Source organism: Macaca fascicularis, chromosome 7, assembly GCF_037993035.2.
Source record: "Macaca fascicularis isolate 582-1 chromosome 7, T2T-MFA8v1.1".
NCBI classification, from domain to species: domain Eukaryota; kingdom Metazoa; phylum Chordata; class Mammalia; order Primates; family Cercopithecidae; genus Macaca; species Macaca fascicularis.
In genome coordinates, this window is record NC_088381.1 from 49451152 (window position 1) to 49468025 (window position 16874).

A 16874-nucleotide genomic window follows, 5' to 3' on the forward strand; every position below is an offset into this window, starting at 1 on the left:
TGAAAGCTTATTAAGCTTTATATTTCTAATAGGTACAATTTTCTGCATGTGTAGTATAGTTCAATAGTTTGAAAAACGTCTTTTGCCACAGTCCGCAGCTGTGTATAATGCTATTCGCTTAACAGTGGAAAACATGGCAATGACCTGAATCTCCCTGGCTCCCGGGATCCTACCCGCTTAAACAAATGAAGTAACTTCCACTGTCAGTTAAACGGGCGGTTGGCGCTGGTTTTTCTCCAGGGACGGATTCTGGGAGACGGAGGAGGGGACGCCAGCATATCCTTCCCGGCACTTCCCATGGGCTGCGGTCGCTCCCAGCCTCACTCGAGCAGGCCCCGCCCTCCCAGAGGCCGTTAGTCCCAGTCACGTGATCCTGGACTCAGCTGACCCTGCCGAACGGGAAAAAGAAATTCCCGGGCCCTGGCTCCCCAGCGCGAGGTTGAGGCACCCAAGTGAAGCGAGGCGGGGGATGCTGGTGCGGGAATGAGAGGGGCTCGGCAAACGGTGGGGAGGTTGTCTGCACTGGCCTCTCCGCAAACACAGTGTGTGCCGGCGTGAGGGCTGTGGGTCTGGTAGAGAAAAGTCCACTGCCACCCGGCCCCCGAGGCGGAGGCGGGGGTGGGTGGCAAGTAAGACAGAGCAGGCCGGCCGGCTTAGAGTCCCCGTGCTTCCCTGGCGGAAGGAAGGGCCCCTGCCTCCCGGGGCAGGAAATGGGGCTTGTCTGGAGCTGGGAGTTCTTTCAGGGCTTCCCCAGCCCCAAGAGGACCTCCCAAGGACACCCTCTTCCCCAGCCCTGCTGTGGGGCTTGTACAAGAACGTGCTTACCATCAGGCTCCCTCTTCCACACTGTTAGGAAGACCCTCCGCTTTTTCCAGACCCAGAAAGTAGTAGTTTTGGGGTTGAGACTTACCTATCCATTCATCAAATCCATCCATCCTTACGTTGTAAGCGCCAAGTCTATACCATGAAGTGTGCTAGGCACTGGGAGGACTTGAGCTGCCTAGGGAAGGGGAAATCGGAGGCCTGAATTGGCAGTCATAGTTAAGGCTCCAGGGGCAGAGACCTAATTGCGCCTTGCGTGTAGTGCTAAGGGGGTTTCCTGAGGATGCCATCAACCTTAAAGACTGATGGAGAAGCTGGCTGGCTGAAGTACGGTTTGTGTACCGGGGGTTGGGAGGCAAGGGTGGGAGGCATGTGTCTTCAGACAGGGAACAGCATGTGCAGAGAATTCAGGTGAGAGAGCATGGCTCCCCAGGAATGAATGCATTTCCCATAGCTGGGAGAGTATCATCTGGAGGTTAGAGAAAGATGAAGCTGCACAAGTAAAGACCAAATCTTCCTGGCTCTTGAATCACCACAATCAAGATAATGAGCATTCCACTGGCCCCCAAAATTTTCTTGTGTGAGGGGCTATTTTAGGAAGTATGATCAAGAAGGGCCGGCCTTCCAGGGTGCAAAGGCTCACGCCCGTAATCCCAGCACTTTGGGAGGCTGAGGTGTGCAGATGACCTGAGGTCAGGAGTTCAAGATCAGCATGGCCAACGTGGTGAAACCGTGTCTGTACTAAAAATAAAAAAAGCCAGGAATGATGGCACATGCCTGTAGTCCCAGCTACTTGGGAGACTGAGGCAGGAGAATTGCTTGAACCTGGGAGGCGGAGGTTGAAGTGAGTCAAGATTGCACCATTGCACTCCAGCCTGTGCAACAGAGGGAGACTCTGTCTTTAAAAACAAAAAGTGTGGGGGGTGGGGACTGGTCTGATGAGGTGTCACTTGAGCAGAGAGTGGAATGAAATAAAGGATAGCAAGCCACACAGAGTGCAGCAGGCGTGGAGGCAGGAGCAAGGCTGGCATCTTTGGGCAGCAGCAAGGAAGCCAGAGTGGCTGGAGTTGTGTGAGTATGGGGAAGAGGTGAGAGGTCACTTATCTCTGTGAGGCCCAGGACTTTTGTTTTGTCCCCTGCTGTACCCCCAGCACTTAGAGTGGGAACTAGCACAGAGAAGGCACTCAATTGATGTTTGCTGAGCAGACGAATGCCTGGAGTAGACCTCAGAGCAGGGTTTGGTGGCAGGGTGGGGCAGGAGAGAGTTCACTCAACAGCCTGGTGATAGGGGAGAACAAGAGGCCAGAGGGTATCCATCTATGACGGGGACCAGGGGTCCCTGCTGGGCAGCAGTGTGGGAGACACACGGATCCTGGCCACACCTCAGCCCTCCCTCCAACCTCATTACCTGCCTCCCTCCCTTGCAGAGGTTCCAGCTCTGTGGTGATCTGGACCATCGCGACTGGGTCCTGGCTGAGATCAGCACGCTGGCCGAGATGGTTGAGTGCACAGGGTCTACTCTGGGTGGAGGAGGGGCGCTGGGCTGGGGATTGTGGGTTTAGATGATGGTGAGGTTTCTCTGGGGTTAGGGCCTCAGTGCTCTCAGCCTGTGCTACCATGCTTTGTGACCTTGATCAGTGGCTGGCCTGCTCTGAGCCAGTCCCCAGGAAGGAGGCGTGAGGGTCACCAGCCTGGCTGATGTAAGGACTTCCCTTGCAGTCCTCTGTGAAGTTGTGGCTGCTCTGCAGCCAGGAACTAAAGGAGCTGCTGTAATGGGGGATTGATATGAGTACAAGACCCAGCACTCCATTGTCCCATGACCTTATGACCCCCAGTGCCCTGAAACTCTGCACTAGGCCCAGGGAGATGGGTGAATCAGCCTCTCAACCTCTCTGGGCACCTCCCATACTTCTTTCCAGCCTGTCTGTTCCTTATCACAGGATCCAGGCTGTGGATGAGTGGCTGGTGAACAGGGGCCTGACACCCCCTAAAGGTCTCCTTCCTCTACAGTGTGAAAAGAAAAGATCCTGAAGCTCACGGCTGATGCCAAGTTTGGTGAGTACTCTGCTGAGTCCACAGGCCCCAGGCAACCCTGGGACCTCGGCCTGGTGCCTGGTACAGAGGCCCCCCCACCGCTCCCAGCAGCATCCTTAACTTACCTTCCCTAGTGGAGAAGCATGAGGGAAAGAAAGACATTGACAGTCCCACCTTCCTGTTCTCTGCCAGCTCCTGGTGTAGCAGTAGCAGTGCCTGTGTCTCCAGGGTGCATGGGAGCTTTGAGCTGAAGTTAAGAGGGCAACAGGGAGGTGGCTGGGCCCACAGTGACACCCCCTGTCCCACCCACAGGTCCTTCGGAGTCAGGCGATGTGAAGGCCACAGTGGCAGTGCTGAGTTTCGTCCTCTCCAGTGTGGCCAAGCACAGTGTGGATGGCGGATGCTTGTCCAGTGAAGTGCAGCAGCTGGGGCTGCCCAAAGGTACAGGTTGTGGGTGGGCAGCTGGGCAGCCTGTGGGCCAATGGCTGCTAGAGAGGGGGCCAGGCCCTGTGACCCTATGGTGTACCCTGCCCTGTCGACCAGGAACCCAAGGCCAGCTCCCAACTGCTACCTCCAGAGCTACTCCATTCTACCCCCAGAGCACGTGGCCAGCCTGTGCCCCTGTTATGAGAAGAAACAAAGCACATTGTAGAAGCACTTGGGGTCTGCAACCTACGCAGCGAGTATGAGGCCAGCCAGGGTCCAGGCTCATTCTAGAAGGTGCACGCAGCATGCAAAGTGCATGGAGAGTCCAGGGAGACGACTTAACCACAGTCACATACTGAGCAGCTGCAGAGCTGGGACCTAGCCCTGGGTCTCCTGAATCCACGGACTCTGTGGTATGTACGTACAGGATCAGACCTTGCCCTTTCCTCCTAGCTGACCCTTTCCTAGCCCCCCATGTCCCATGTGTGAGCACCTAGCTCACTCTCGTTCCTCCCTCTCCAAAGTGTGGTCTCTTGCAGCACGAGTGGCCGAAGGGGCAGCAGAGACTGTGGACCCCTCAGCTGCACCTAAGACCTCTGTGTGATCTAGCTGTGTGTGCTGGGGGAGGCTTTTGGCCACCATTTCCCCCTTTGTAAATGAGACCGATATATGTGGCATGGAGGGTGGGAGGCCAGTGTGAGTTCCATGCACTTGGAGCAGGGCCCTGAATGAGCATGGATGTGGGAGCAGGGGTGTTCCTCGACTTTATGCACCTTGGGGATGGGAGTGGGGCTCCCTGCGTGGGTTGACAAGGCATTGCTTTTCCCCACCCCACCTCTGTCCCAGCCCTGCAAGTCAGTCCTTGGGGGTCTAGGAGGGAAGAAGCGCCTGGCTGTGTGACTTTGGGCTGGTGCCTGGCCCTCTCTGGCTCTGAGTTCCTGGGAAAGTCAGCACTCAAGACACGCCCTCCAGTTTAGCACCTTGACAAGAAGGGTGGGGACACTGGGATCAGGCCCACCCCTCTGGTCCAAACCCCACGGCCCCAGCTGGAGGATGAGGAGATGCTGGGCTTGGGTGGGGGAATCAGGAATGTAAAGGGGCCTGCTCACCCCCAGCTTGGCTTAAAGGCTCAAGGCATCAAAGGCTCAGCCTGCCCCTCAGGAAGGAGCCTGGGCCCAGCCAGACACTCACCAGCACAAGGGCGACTGTGAGGAGCAGGAGGCCCAGGATGTGGAGAGCCATGGCATAGCTGGAGATGAAGGCATCCAGCGGGCTGGAGGCTTTGGGGCTAGGAGAGCCTAGAGCAGAGCAAGAAGGCTATGACCAGGCAAGGCCCTTCCTCAGACTTCTCAGAAGGCAGAATCTGCACCCAGAAGGTGCTGCGGAAACAAAGAGCTGGGGCTAGGAGCACCTTGGAGAGCTCCACGAGGAGGGAAGGCAGCAAGCCCAAAGGAGGAAGCAGATGGACAGAGGAAGGGGGCCTACAGAGGGAAGGAGGTACTGACCGAGGTCTGGGATGACTGTGTCTACCAAGAGGCCCTCTGCCTCACCCAGGGTGTGCAGACCCTGGCACGCACAGTCCCACATGAGGGCCTGGGCTGGTGCTGCCCTGAAGAAGGTGGCACCCTTTCTGGTGGTCAGTGGGTGTGGTCTGGTGGGAGGTTCATCACAGATTTCAGGGGCCTGGGCAGCGTTTGGGGACTAGGGTAGGTCATCTCTTCCAGCCTCCTGCCCTAACCCCACAACTGTGATCTGAGCCCTGGGTCACCCAGGGCCACCCTGGACGTGCTGGACTTCCTCTACCACCACTTAGTCAAAGTTCTACAGAGGTCTGAGGACAAGGGTCAGCTGGGGGGTCAGGAGATGATGAAGAGGGTCACAGCTCTACCAAAGGAAGCCTCATTCTTTGTGGCACCTCGCCCACCTCCCTGATGGGGGCCCTAAACCTCCGGCTGGCCCAGCCCTGCAGAGTAGGAGCCCAAAGGCATCTGTAGCGGTTCCTGTCATGCTGGTCTCCTCCAGGGCCCCTTCTGGAACCTGTTACCACAGATCTCACGGTGGGGGAGGGGGGGGTACAGCTCAGTCTCCCTTACCTGTCATCTGCCTCATAGGGGTTTTGTCCACCAAGGCCCCTGACGGCTCAGAGACCCACACCCATGGCCTCCTTCTTTCTGACTGCTGGCCCTTTCACAGCCTGGATACTTGAGCCCTGGGCAGAGGGGTAATGATCCCAGGACTGTCTTTGCAAGCAGAGAGGGTACTTGGCACCAGGCCCTGACTCCTTGGGCTGAGCTCAGCAGCAGGTGTGTGACCAAGGCCCCCTGGGCAGAAGGGGCTCGGCCCTGAGGGCCCATCACTCGCCACGCCTGCATGTTCCTGCTAGGCCTCTACCCTGGGGACCCAGCTTTCCCCCTGCACCCAGCTGCTGGCAGCCCCATCTTGACTCATCCAGGGTCCTGGAGGCCATGCCAGGAAGCGGCCAGCAGCTGGGAGGAGCACTTGGTGTTTCTGCATCTTTTTTTATGGAGCTTCTTTTGGTGGGAAGGGCTATAGACTCAAGGGAGACTGCAGGCCACCCCTTCCCCATTCCCTGGCTGGGTGGGCTTCCAGCTCAGGAGTCTGACTGGAAGGATGGGACCGTCCTGTCACAGAGGCAGGTCTGAGTAGTCCAGGCCCAGTTTTACCCTCCAGCGGGGCCCCTCCCATTCACTTGTCCAGCTGGCTTTGCCCAAAGCACAAGTGACGTCTATGTGGACGGTGTCCCCTGTCCCCAAGGGGAGTATGGCTCCAGTCCTGGCCTGGAACTCAGAGACCTTAGAATTAGAGGCCACATCTGGCAAGGTGGAGCAGCATGGTCTGCCCACAGCCAGGGCAGGCCCAGACCTGACACCACGGTTCCCGTGTCTTCTCCCACTTCCGTCCTGCACATCACCTACACTACGTGCTGTCCCTAATGAATCCAAGCTGTCAGCTTCCGTCAGCTTGGCCGGGAAGTCATGCTGACCATAAGGAGAACGGTGCAGCCTGAGTTGGGGGCTAAGTGGGAATGGGCCTGGTGTCGGGTGGGGAAGGTGGGGGTGAGGCAGGTGTCTGGCGCCTCTCTGCTTATCTTCCCTTCTCCCTTGCCCACAAAGGAGGCATCTTCTCCATGTACCTCTGGCACCGCGGAGACATAAAATACTGCCCCAGGTCTGTCTTTCCTTGGACATAGCCCACCTACCTTCCTGTGGGACTCAGGACTTTGTTTTGTCCTGTGGCCCACATGAGAAGCAATTATCCCTGCTCTGCTCAGCTGAGAGGACAAACTGAGGCAGAGCAGGGGAACAACTCTGTCATAGTCTGCCTGTTAATGGCAGAGTCAAGACCAGTCCTTCCCTGAGTGTCAGGTCCAGTAGACACCAAGCATGGAGGCTGTATTAGTCTGTTTTGCGTTGCTCTAGAGAATTACCCGAGACTGGGTTATTCATTTATTTTTGAGATGAAGTGTAGCTCTGTCGCCCAGGCTGGAGTACAGTGACACGATCTCAGGTCGCTGCAACCTCTGCCTCCTGGATTCAGGCTATTCTCCTGCCTCAGCCTCCCGAGTAGCTGCAAATACAGCCATACACCACCGTGTCTGACTGATTTTTTGTGTCTTTAGTAGAGATAGGGTTTTAAGATGGTTGAGTTTCGCTCTTGTGGCCCAGACTAGAGTGTAATGGCGTGATCTCAGCTCACTGCAACCTCTGCCTCCCAGGTTCAAGCAATTTTCATGCCTGAGCCTCCCAAGTAGCTGGAATTACAGGCATGCACCACCACGCGTGGCTAATTTTGTATTTTTAGTAGACACAGGGTTTCACCAGGTTGGCCAGGCTAGTCTCAAACTGCTGACCTCAAGTGATTCACCCACCTCAGCCTCCCAAAGTGCTGTGATTACAGGCATGAGCCACTGCTCCCGGCACTGAGACTGGTTAACTTATAAAAGAGGTTTCTTTGCCTCACAGTTCTGCAGGCTGTACAAGCATCTGCTAGGCTTCTGGTGAAGTCTCAGGAAGCTTTTACTCCTGGCAGGAGGCAAAGAGGGAGCAGACGTGTTGCATGGTGAGAGAAGAAGCAAGAGACGGGAGGCATCAGGCTCTTTTAAACAGCCAGCTCTCCTGTGAGCTAACAGAAAACTCATTCACTGAGTCACGTGAACCCGGGAGGTGGAGGTTGTAGTGAGCCAAGATCGCGCAACTGCACTCCAGCCTGGGCTGTGAGCAAGACTGTCTCAAAAAAAAAAAAAAGAAAGAAAAAAGAAAGAAAATCCACTCATTACCATGGGGAGGGCACTAATCCATTCATGAGGGATCCCCCACCATGACCCAAACACCTCACACTGTAGGCCCCACCTCCAGCATTGGGGATCACATTTCAACATGAGAGGTGGATGGGACAAGTATCCAAAGTATGTCAGAGGCCTCCCCCTCCCTCTCATCAGAGTCATCTGTCCTCAGTTCAGGTGCATGCTGTCCTCCATGCTTGGCTTCCTGGGAGGTCATCTTGGCCCCAAGGGGTTGGGCAGGGCCACTAGGCCGAGGTTTGGAACCCTGTCTCTCGTAGTCCCAGCCTGGGTCTCCATCACTGGCTAGCCAGCTCTGCTCACTGCATTCTCTTTACACCTGCTCCCTGCAGCCCAGGGGTCAGTCTGGGTGCAGGCCTGGGTAGAGGTCCAGGATCAGATTCTGCCCCCCAGCTCATACCTCCTGTGTACCATGGCAGCCAAATTGCACCAGCATGGCCAGGAGTGCTGTCTTGTCCCTGTAATCCCAGTGTTTTGGGAGACTGAGGTAGAAAGATCGCTTGAGACCAGCCTGGGCAACATAGCCAGACCCTGCCTCTACAAACAATAAAATTAGGCATGGTGGCATGCACCTGTAGTCCCAGCTACTCAGGAGGCTGAGGTGGGAAGATCGCATGAATCCAGGAGGTCAAGGCTGCAGTGAGCTATGATTGTGCCACCGCACTACAGCCTGAGCAACAGAGCAAGACCCTGTCTCTAAAACAAGAAACAAAGTGTACCAGCGTGTGGATACCAGCTTCTCCTGGTGTGTGGACCTGACCTCAGTCGGCCCCATCGGTGAGTAGGAGACTGCCTATTGTCTTCCAGAGCATTCCCACCACTATACCTGTGACCCTCCTGCATTCTCTGGCAGGCTTTGTGAGGGGGTCTGTCACCTACCTCTCTGGCTGCCCTAAGGCCCAGCTCAAACCTTCCCTGGCCCTGAGAACCTTTTCCTGAAGAGTCTTTCCCCCCACCCACAGGCCCGCTCATTTCAGAGCTTTTGGTGGCATGAGTACAAGGATCAACTCTGCTACCAGCCTGGGAGGAAATGTCCCTAGGATTGGGTCTCTGGATGGCATATGAGGGTCTAGACCAGGACCCAGATGCCTGTAACCTGAAGGGTAGGCCCTTGGCTGCCCCAGCTTCCCAGAGCCCCTCATCCAGCCTGACTGTCTGGTACAGGTCCGACCCCTGCATCCTTTGATCTTGGTCCCTACTGGGAACTCTGGTTACCCTGGCTTACCTACTTTTGGCTCCAGAAGTAATGCTGACATTCCCCATGAGACAAAGTTACATACTGAGACTAACGTAGGGTTACCTGGCTCAGAGTCACCATGGCTAGGCAGAGCTCAGGTCCTGGCCCTGTTCAACCTCCACCTCCCAGGTTCAAGTGATTCTCCTGCCTCAGCCTCCTGAGTAGCTGGGACTACAAGTGCATGCCACCACGCCCAGGTAATTTTTTGCAGTTTTAGTAGAGCTGGGGTTTCACCGTGTTAACCAGGATGGTCTCAATCTGACCTCGTGATCCGCCCACCTCAGCCCTTCAAAATATTGAGATTACAGGTGTGAGCCACCGTGCCTGGCCTCCCCAACACTCTTCTAGCTCTGGAGCCCTGCGGGGTCTATCTTGGAGCACCTGGAGCCCAAGAAGGTGCCCCTCACATTTGTGATCCCAGGGACCCACTCCCTGATCATGATGAAGGCGGACTGAAACCCGCTGAGGTGCCTGGAGCAAGGGTCAGCCTCTGCCTCCCACAGCCTCTCTGATGGGGAGGATGATATCCCAGCAGCATGAGCTGGGAGCAGAATCGGGAGGATGGGGGTTTTCTCTCTGGGTAGCTCTGGGCTCCAGGGTGGAGCCGTCTTAATGTGGACCTTCCCCTGTGACTATCCTTGGCCCTAGGCAAAGAAAGCAGCTTGCCTGAGGTCACCTGTCTGGTAGGGACAGAGTGGGACCTGCGGTCTTTCTCACCCAGCTGCAGCTCCCCCTCCCTGTTGTCCCTTCCACCAGGTGATAGAGAACCTGGCAGGCTGTGCCCCATAGAAGAGTTCTATTTCCTTCTGGTGAGGAATGGGAACCAGCTGGGGAGGGAGGGATGAGAGGTCTGGGGACTCTCCCAGCCCTGCCTCACATTTGAAGGATAGTATCTGGGCGGCAGCATGGTTTAGGCTAGACCAGGCGGCCCCTAGGTTTATAGTCTGGTCTCGGGCAGGATGCTGCCATGTCACCTTTTCTTCTGCACGTCCTGACCTGGCACCCTACCTAGTTAAAGGTCTTCAGGCCTCCTGCACCTTGGGCATTGCCCCCACTCCCTGCACAGGCACAGCTGTCCTTTTCCTGGACTAATCTTCAGAGATTCTTGTCCAGCCCACAGCTTTGCTGGACATCACAGGCTGGGCCAGGCCCCCTGCCCAGCACTAACATCTCTTTGTGAGTCTCAACCAGACTGAGCCGCAGCTTCAGGGTCAGAGTAGGCTCTGACTTAATTGATGTGACCCAGGACAAGGGGATTTATTGATGGTGTCACATCTGCTTAAGTTCTTGGCCTCTGTGGTCTCTTTGGGGCATGATACCCCTCTGTCCCATGCTTAGGCGCCCACATGTGGCCACAAGTGCCTTTCCTACCTCATCCCTACGGGAGGCTGGTGTCCAGGCACCTGTGGCTCCAGGCAGAAGTCTGAGTGCAGAGCCAGGCCTGGGCAGATGTTCCACAGGGGCTGCAGGAGCTGACAGCCCTGACCACCCAGCCCGTGGCCATCCATTCCCCTTCACTGTGGCTGGCCCCTCATCCACCATCCTTCCAGGGGCCAGGCCTGGGCCCAAACTGACTTTTGCCTGCCCCTGGTCCTTCTCGTGTTCTTGGCTGAGCGTGATGGTGTTGCCCATTTCCTTGATTATCCTCAATTAGAGGTTTATAGAGCCACGTGGAGACGTCACATCTCCTGTCTACCAGGTCCTCACCAGAGACAGGACTGCCTTGGGCCGGGCCTGGGATAGTCAGGGATCACGCTTACCTGTTGGGACCTAGCTTCAGCGGCTTCAATCTGGGCAATGGCCTGATGGGCGGCTGCCCCTTCTCTGCATGGGGGAGGCAGGAGAGGAAGGTCAGGCAGGAGATCTGCTTCCTGCCAACCTGAGGCTGGTTGGAATCAGGGTGCCCACCTGTGCCTGTCTCACCTTGCTGCAGGTGCATCGGAGGCTGAACCCCTCTCCCATCCAGCTTGGTGGCCATCTGGCTGATCCACTCTTCCAGGTGGACCCTCTCTCCTCACGTGGTTCAGGTCCCATTGCACCACCTCCAGACAGGCCATGCTAGCCCCAGGGCCTCCCTTCCCTACTACTCATCCCCCAACCCCAGGTATGTGCCACCTCCCTAAAGCCCGCTGTGTTCACCAACTGTGTTTGAACTCTGTCTCTGTGCAAGGCCTCATGCAAAGCCTGAAGCAGCCTGGCTCGTAGAGGGCCAGGAGACCAAAGCTTGAAGAGAGTGACGGTCTCCCAGAGCCCACTCGGTCAGCCTCAGCCCCAGGACTGTGTCCATGCTGGTCCTGGCTCCAGTGAGCCAGTTGTTTCCTGAGACGCCTGTAAGGGCTCCTGTGGTCACGGAGGTGGCTGGAGAGAACAAGGCTGCCATAACCCTCCCTCCCTGAGAAGGCCCAACGGGGAGCGTTTTAGGCACAGGGCATTGTGGGGGGCATCTTCCAGGGACCCCTCCTACACCCTGCCCTGCCCTGGCTCTCTAGTCAGAAATTGCAGTTGCTTGGAGAGTGGGACTGACCCAGGACGAATGCCTATTTTAGGCTGGCCTTCAGGGTGCTGGGGTAGGGGCAGGGGTGCTTCAGGGATAGGAAGGAGAGGCCTGTGTGTTCCAGAAGTGCAAAGGAACCTGGTGCCAGCCGCAGTCAACCCCGATGTGATGATCTTTCTGCCCACCCTCTTTGATGTCTTGGAGCTGGCCGCTGTCTTTGGCCAGGTAAGCTCATGGTCTGGGCTCCTGGGGTCCCCTCACTGGGCCTGCCCACTCCTTGCAGGTAGGGGAGCCTTTGGGCTGGGACTATCCTTGGCTCCCCCTTCCAGATCATGGGTTCAAAGACCATTCCTGGGTTCCACCACCACCAGGCCTCAATGGTGTCCTGATGGGCGCAGGAGCTGCTGGGGCTTTCTAGACTAAGACCCTTGCCTATCTCTGTGTTCCCCATTACAGTGGGTCTGCAGAAGTCGGCCTCAGTCTCTGCCCTGGAAGCCTGCCTTACCTTGCCCTGGCTGCCCCACACCCAGTGGCTCTGATCCACTGTAGAGCAGCCAGGGCCCCCGTTGCTCACACCCTCTGGCCTGAGGATGACTGGCTCTGTGGCTGGGTTCAGGGAGTCAGGGAGGGGGGTGGGCCTTGCTCTCAGCAGCCCCCATTCCCACTCTGACCCCTTTTCAGTCTTCCTCCTCTTTTGGGCTCTACCCTGGGACCCTCCCAGCTCCTCACACCAGATGACGGTCTAAATATCTAGAAATCAATATTTTAAATACCAACTTTGGATTGCTTCCTGACTTTTCCATACCCCCAAAGGGCCAGCGTTTCTCTTAGGACTGACAGTCTCTCCAGCCCTATTAGGCTGGATGAGGCAGGCATAAGGGTGTCCCTTTCCCAGCCCTCTTTGAGGAGGGCTTCCATCACCTTCCTGTGACCTGGCAGCAGGACCACGCTTCGGTGGCAGGAGGGGCAGCCCCAGCTGTGCCTAAGTCCTCTGTGTGGTCTAGCTGTGTGTGCTGAGGGGGGTCTTGGCCACCATTTCCTCTGTAAATGAGACCCATACCTGTGGCATGGAGGGTGGGAGGCTGGTGTGAGTGCCAACCACTTGGAGCAGGGCCCTGAGTGAGCATGGACGTGGGAGCAGGGGGGTTTCTCGAATTTATGCACCTTGGGGATGGGAGCGGGGCTCTCTGCGTGGGTTGACAAGGCATTGCTTTTCCCCACCCCACCTCTGTCCCAGACCTGCAAGTCCGGTCCTTGGGGGTGTAGGAGGGAAGAAGCCCCTGGCTGTGAGTCCTCGAGATTGACCCTGGCCCTCTCTGGTTCTGAGTTCCTGGGAAAGTCGGTGGTGTTGGAACTCTGGATTCATACCTCAGCGTTGAGGCACTGTCTGTGGAATCCGTGGGACAAGGTGAAGGCGGGGAGAGGAGAGGCTTGGAGTTTGGGTTTCAGCAGAGGGATCAGCAGCGTGAGGGGTCACCTGTGTGTAGAGGAAAGGGAGTGAAGGCCAGGAGTGAGGAATGAGTCTGAGTGCACCCAGGATGGTGCTGCATCTCCTCCCACATCCACCTGGCCCCAGGGAAGGGAGAAGAAAGGCCACGAGACAAAGGGGAAACTGAGTTGGGTCCATACATGTCCTTCCAGAACCTGGAGGTGCCACTGTCTGGCCATAATGCAGTGGGAAGTGGGGGAAGGGAGATTCCCTCCCCACGCCACCTGTTCTCTGTCCCAGGTCTCCTGGCCCCCTGTGCACCTAAGTTCAGTCTCTGTCGGCCCCCAGCATCATTTCTAGGGTTGGTGGGAGGCAGCTGGGAACAGTTTAGGGGTAGGTGGGGCCTGTTTGGAGGAGTCTGCTTGACTGCTTGGGCCACTGCCCACAGTAGTGGGGAGCTTTTCTGGCACACTGACTGCACCACCCAGGCGCTGCCAGTAACAGCCCCCAGGGAGTGTTTGCAGAAGGCCTTGGTGGGCGGTGGGGGTGGACCCCACCCAGAACAAACACCTGGGCTGGTGTCAGGGAGAACAGCCCTCCACTTACCTGTCTGGAGGGTCCTCTGTACCACACTGTGTGTGTCTAAGCTCCGAGGCTGAACACACTGAGGGAGGCCCTCCACTTTAGCACCTTGACAAGAAGGGCAGGGACACCGGGATCAGGCCCAGCCCCCTGGCCCCAAACCTGCAACCCCAGCTGGAGGGTGAGGAGGTGCTGGTCTTGGGTTGGGGAATCAGGGGTGTAAAGGGGCCTGCTCACCCCTCAGCTTGGCTCAAAGTCTCAAGGTGTCAAAGGCTCAGCCTGCCCCTCAGAAAGGAGCCCGGACCCAGCCAGATACTCACCAGGACAAGGGTGAATGTGACGAGCAGGAGGCCTAGAATGAAGAGAGCCATGGCATAGCCGGGGATGGAGGTGTCCAGCGGGCTGGGGGCTTTGGGGCTAGGAGTGCCTAGAGCAGAGCAAGAAGGCTATGGCCAGGTGGGTCCCTGCCTCCCCGACTTCTGAGATAGCATAATCTGGGCCCAGAAGGTGCTGTGGGACCTGTTATATGTCATGGACCTACCTCAAAAATACTAGCTAAGTAAAAAAGCCAGACACGAGACCACATATTGTATAATTCCATTGATTTGAAATGTCCAAAAAAGGCAAACTGATAGAGACAGAAGTGGGCTGATTTACCTCAAGAGGCAGCGACTCAAGCTCTCTAGATGACAGGTGATACATCCATGAGAAAAAATAAGGAAAAGAAAGGAAACTTAAATATAAATAAATGAAAATAATGCTTCTCCCTTGTTATACAGAAAATCACATTCTTCTTGTAATAATTCGGAAGACAAAATATGAAGAAGTCTTTAATTTTGCCACTCAAAACATTCTGGTTTGCTGCTTTTTATACTTTTGTATGCATATAAATATTTTAAAACGTAGAATCATAATATATAGTCTTTTGTCACTGTGTTTTGGGCATATTTCTATGGCAGTAAACATATCCTTGGCATCATCATTTTTAAAAGCTTGATGTGTATTAAGCTAATCATTCCCACCCCTGAAGTAAATGTTCTTATATATTTTTTTTAATGGACTCAAGCAAGTATTTTTGGACTGAATTCATAGAAGCAGAATTTCTGGAGGACAATAGCATAAAACAATTTGAGGATATTTAATAGAAATTTTCAAATTATTCTGCAGAAAAATTGGTTCAGTTTATATTCCCACCAACAGGGGCAGAGCTCCGGTTTCCCCCTTCCATTTGCCCTCTTTGCTGGTATTTAAGCAGAAAATCTCATGGTTTTCATTACATTTCTTTGGTTTCTAGTGCTTTTGAGTGTTATTTTTTTGCTCCATCACCCAGGCTGGTGTGCAACAGTGCAATCTCGGCTCACTGCAACCTCCGCCTCCTGGGTTCAAGCAATTCTCCTGCCTCAGCCTCCTGAGTAGGTGAAATTACAGGTGTCCACCTCCATGCCTGGCTAATTTTTGTATTTTTTAGTAGAGACGGAGTTTCACCATGTTGGTCAGGCCGGTCTCAAACTCCTGACCTCAGGTGATCCACCTGCCTTGGCCTCCTAAAGTGCTGGGATTACAGGTGTGAGCCACCGGACCTGCCTTGAATCCTTTTTATATGTTTATTGGTGATTTTAATTCTCGTGGGAAGTGCCTGTTTCTCCATTGCCTATTTTCTGGCCAACCTCCAAAGTCACATTTCACTTAATTTTTATCCTGCTGATTGAAAGCAATTTAACTTGGTGATTTTAATGTTCATAGGAGCAGGACAGACTGTAATTATCTAGGTCTTACTCTGTCACCCAGGCTGGAGTGCAGTGGCATGATCATAGCTACTGCAGCCTCATACTCCTGAGCTGAAGCAATTTTCCTACCTCAGCCTCCCAAGTAGCTAGGACTACAGTTGTGTGCCACCATGCCCAGCTAATTTTTTAAAATTTTTAGAGAGATGTGAATTCGCTATGCTGCCCAGGCTGGTCTTGAACACCTGACTTCAAGTAATCGTCCCACCTTGACTTGCCAAAGTGCTGGGATTATAGGCGTGAACTTCTGCTCCCGGCCAAGAGCTCATTTTGTTTGTTGGTATCTTTTCATATTTGAGGCTTTGGTGCTAGCGCTGAAGTATTACATTCACCATCCAGGGTTTACAGGACTTTTGTTTTGATATTGAACAGATAGAACTGTTGAGTTCTGCATCTTTGCAGGCATACTGAATGTGCCTACCAGGACTCTGCTTTATATCCATTGAAAGCAAGAAATAATACAGTAAAACTTTGCCTGGGTAGAGGCTTTGAAAGAATGGAGTCTTCTGGTTTAATTCTATTAACTTGGATGTATGAAAGTGAAAAGAATTCAAAACTTACATTTCCTGTTGAATGCAATTTGAAAATATAGCCAATGATTCCACTTTTCTTTAGTAAGTTTGGACATTCCCATCTACTTGGTGTTTTATGATAGAACTGCTAGTGTGCCTGCGACTTACCTTGTGAAGATATGTTTTTAAAACTTGAGAGGTAAGAGGGTGTAAATGGTGTTGTATGAGATCAGGCTGGATGAGAACTGACACTTGTAAATATACTTTTTAGACTGAATCTCTGATTGCCACTTGTTTTCTTATTTAACTCATAAAAATAGAACACGTTGGATGAAGGGTGGGAGGAGGAAGGAGATTTATGACTTTTAATTGCATGTCATTGTTTTATATCAAGAACATATGGTGTCCTTGGCTTTGGGCCTACAGAAGGAAACACATTTTTCTACCTGTTGTATGCCAGAGGTTCTTGAACACCTGGAGGGGTTACTGCAGCACAGATTTCTGAACCTTACTCCAGAGTTTCTGATTCACCAGGTCCAGGGTGGGGCCTGAGAATTTGCATTTATAAAAAGTTCTCAGGTTCTGCTGGTGCTGCTAGTCCAGAGACTACATTGCTGAGAACCCTCTTGTCTACTAACCGTAAATTGTGGAACTCTAGAAAAAAGCTTAGTTTGGTGTGGGATAAGAATCTCACAGGTTATGGAGTAAATCATGAAAGATTCAACTCTTGATCCCAGTCTAGTGTCTAATTCAGGTAACAAGCAATACTCAGTGACATAACACAATTCTTGATTTTCATGATTGCAAGTGATAGCCAAGTATCAAGTGAGAAATTCAGTTTCATTTGCAAGGCTTAGAGAGGCCAGATGATTCTAGAAAAATAGGCCTTGTAATTGCTTTAAACCAGTAAAGAGGTTTGAGTGCTTATTAAATGGAAAGTTTTGTGTTTTTCTTTATTTTATTTTATTTTATTTTTTGAGATGGAATCTCGCTCTGTCACCCAAGCTGGAGTGCAGTGATGTGATCTTGGCTCACTGCAACTTCTGCCTCCTGGGTTCAAGTTATTCTCCCGCCTCAGCCTCCTGAATAACTGGGATTACAGGTACCCACCACCACACCTGGATAGTTTTTGTATTTTTAGCAGAGACGGGGTTTCATCATGTTGGCCAGGCTGGTCTTGAACTCCTGACCTAAGGGGAGCCACCGCACCCGGCCCAAAAGCTTTGTGTTTTT

At 53.9% G+C, this 16874-nt stretch overlaps 1 protein-coding gene across 26 annotated transcripts; it reads left to right on the forward strand.

Moving 5' to 3' along the window:
- Positions 1 to 369: 369 nt before the first annotated feature.
- Positions 370 to 15918, forward strand: LOC141407214 (uncharacterized). 26 transcript variants are annotated; one of them, XM_073996244.1, is made up of 9 exons: positions 370 to 1149; positions 2250 to 2321; positions 2763 to 2877; positions 3169 to 3297; positions 3400 to 3695; positions 10774 to 10944; positions 11459 to 11559; positions 12572 to 12742; positions 14125 to 15918. In XM_073996244.1, the coding sequence occupies exons 6-9, from the start codon at positions 10896 to 10898 to the stop codon at positions 14143 to 14145; spliced, it is 342 nt and encodes a 113-aa protein (XP_073852345.1). In that variant the 5' UTR covers positions 370 to 1149; positions 2250 to 2321; positions 2763 to 2877; positions 3169 to 3297; positions 3400 to 3695; positions 10774 to 10895; the 3' UTR covers positions 14146 to 15918. The 26 variants fall into 26 exon arrangements, with proteins under 26 accessions (XP_073852345.1, XP_073852346.1, XP_073852348.1 ...); XM_073996245.1 differs by having other exon boundaries at positions 3456 to 3695; XM_073996247.1 differs by having other exon boundaries at positions 2833 to 2877; positions 3230 to 3297.
- Positions 15919 to 16874: the final 956 nt, after the last annotated feature.

Excerpts from the sequence above, each read along its gene's own strand:
- LOC141407214 (XM_073996230.1), top strand. The coding sequence starts at position 10,896 with ATGCTAGCCCCAGGGCCTCCCTTCCCTACTACTCATCCCCCAACCCCA. Across the intron at positions 10,945-11,458 it reads TACTCATCCCCCAACCCCAG|AAGTGCAAAGGAACCTGGTG; the intron begins GTATGTGCCACC and ends TGTGTGTTCCAG. Across the intron at positions 11,560-12,571 it reads TGGCCGCTGTCTTTGGCCAG|ACCTGCAAGTCCGGTCCTTG; the intron begins GTAAGCTCATGG and ends CCTCTGTCCCAG.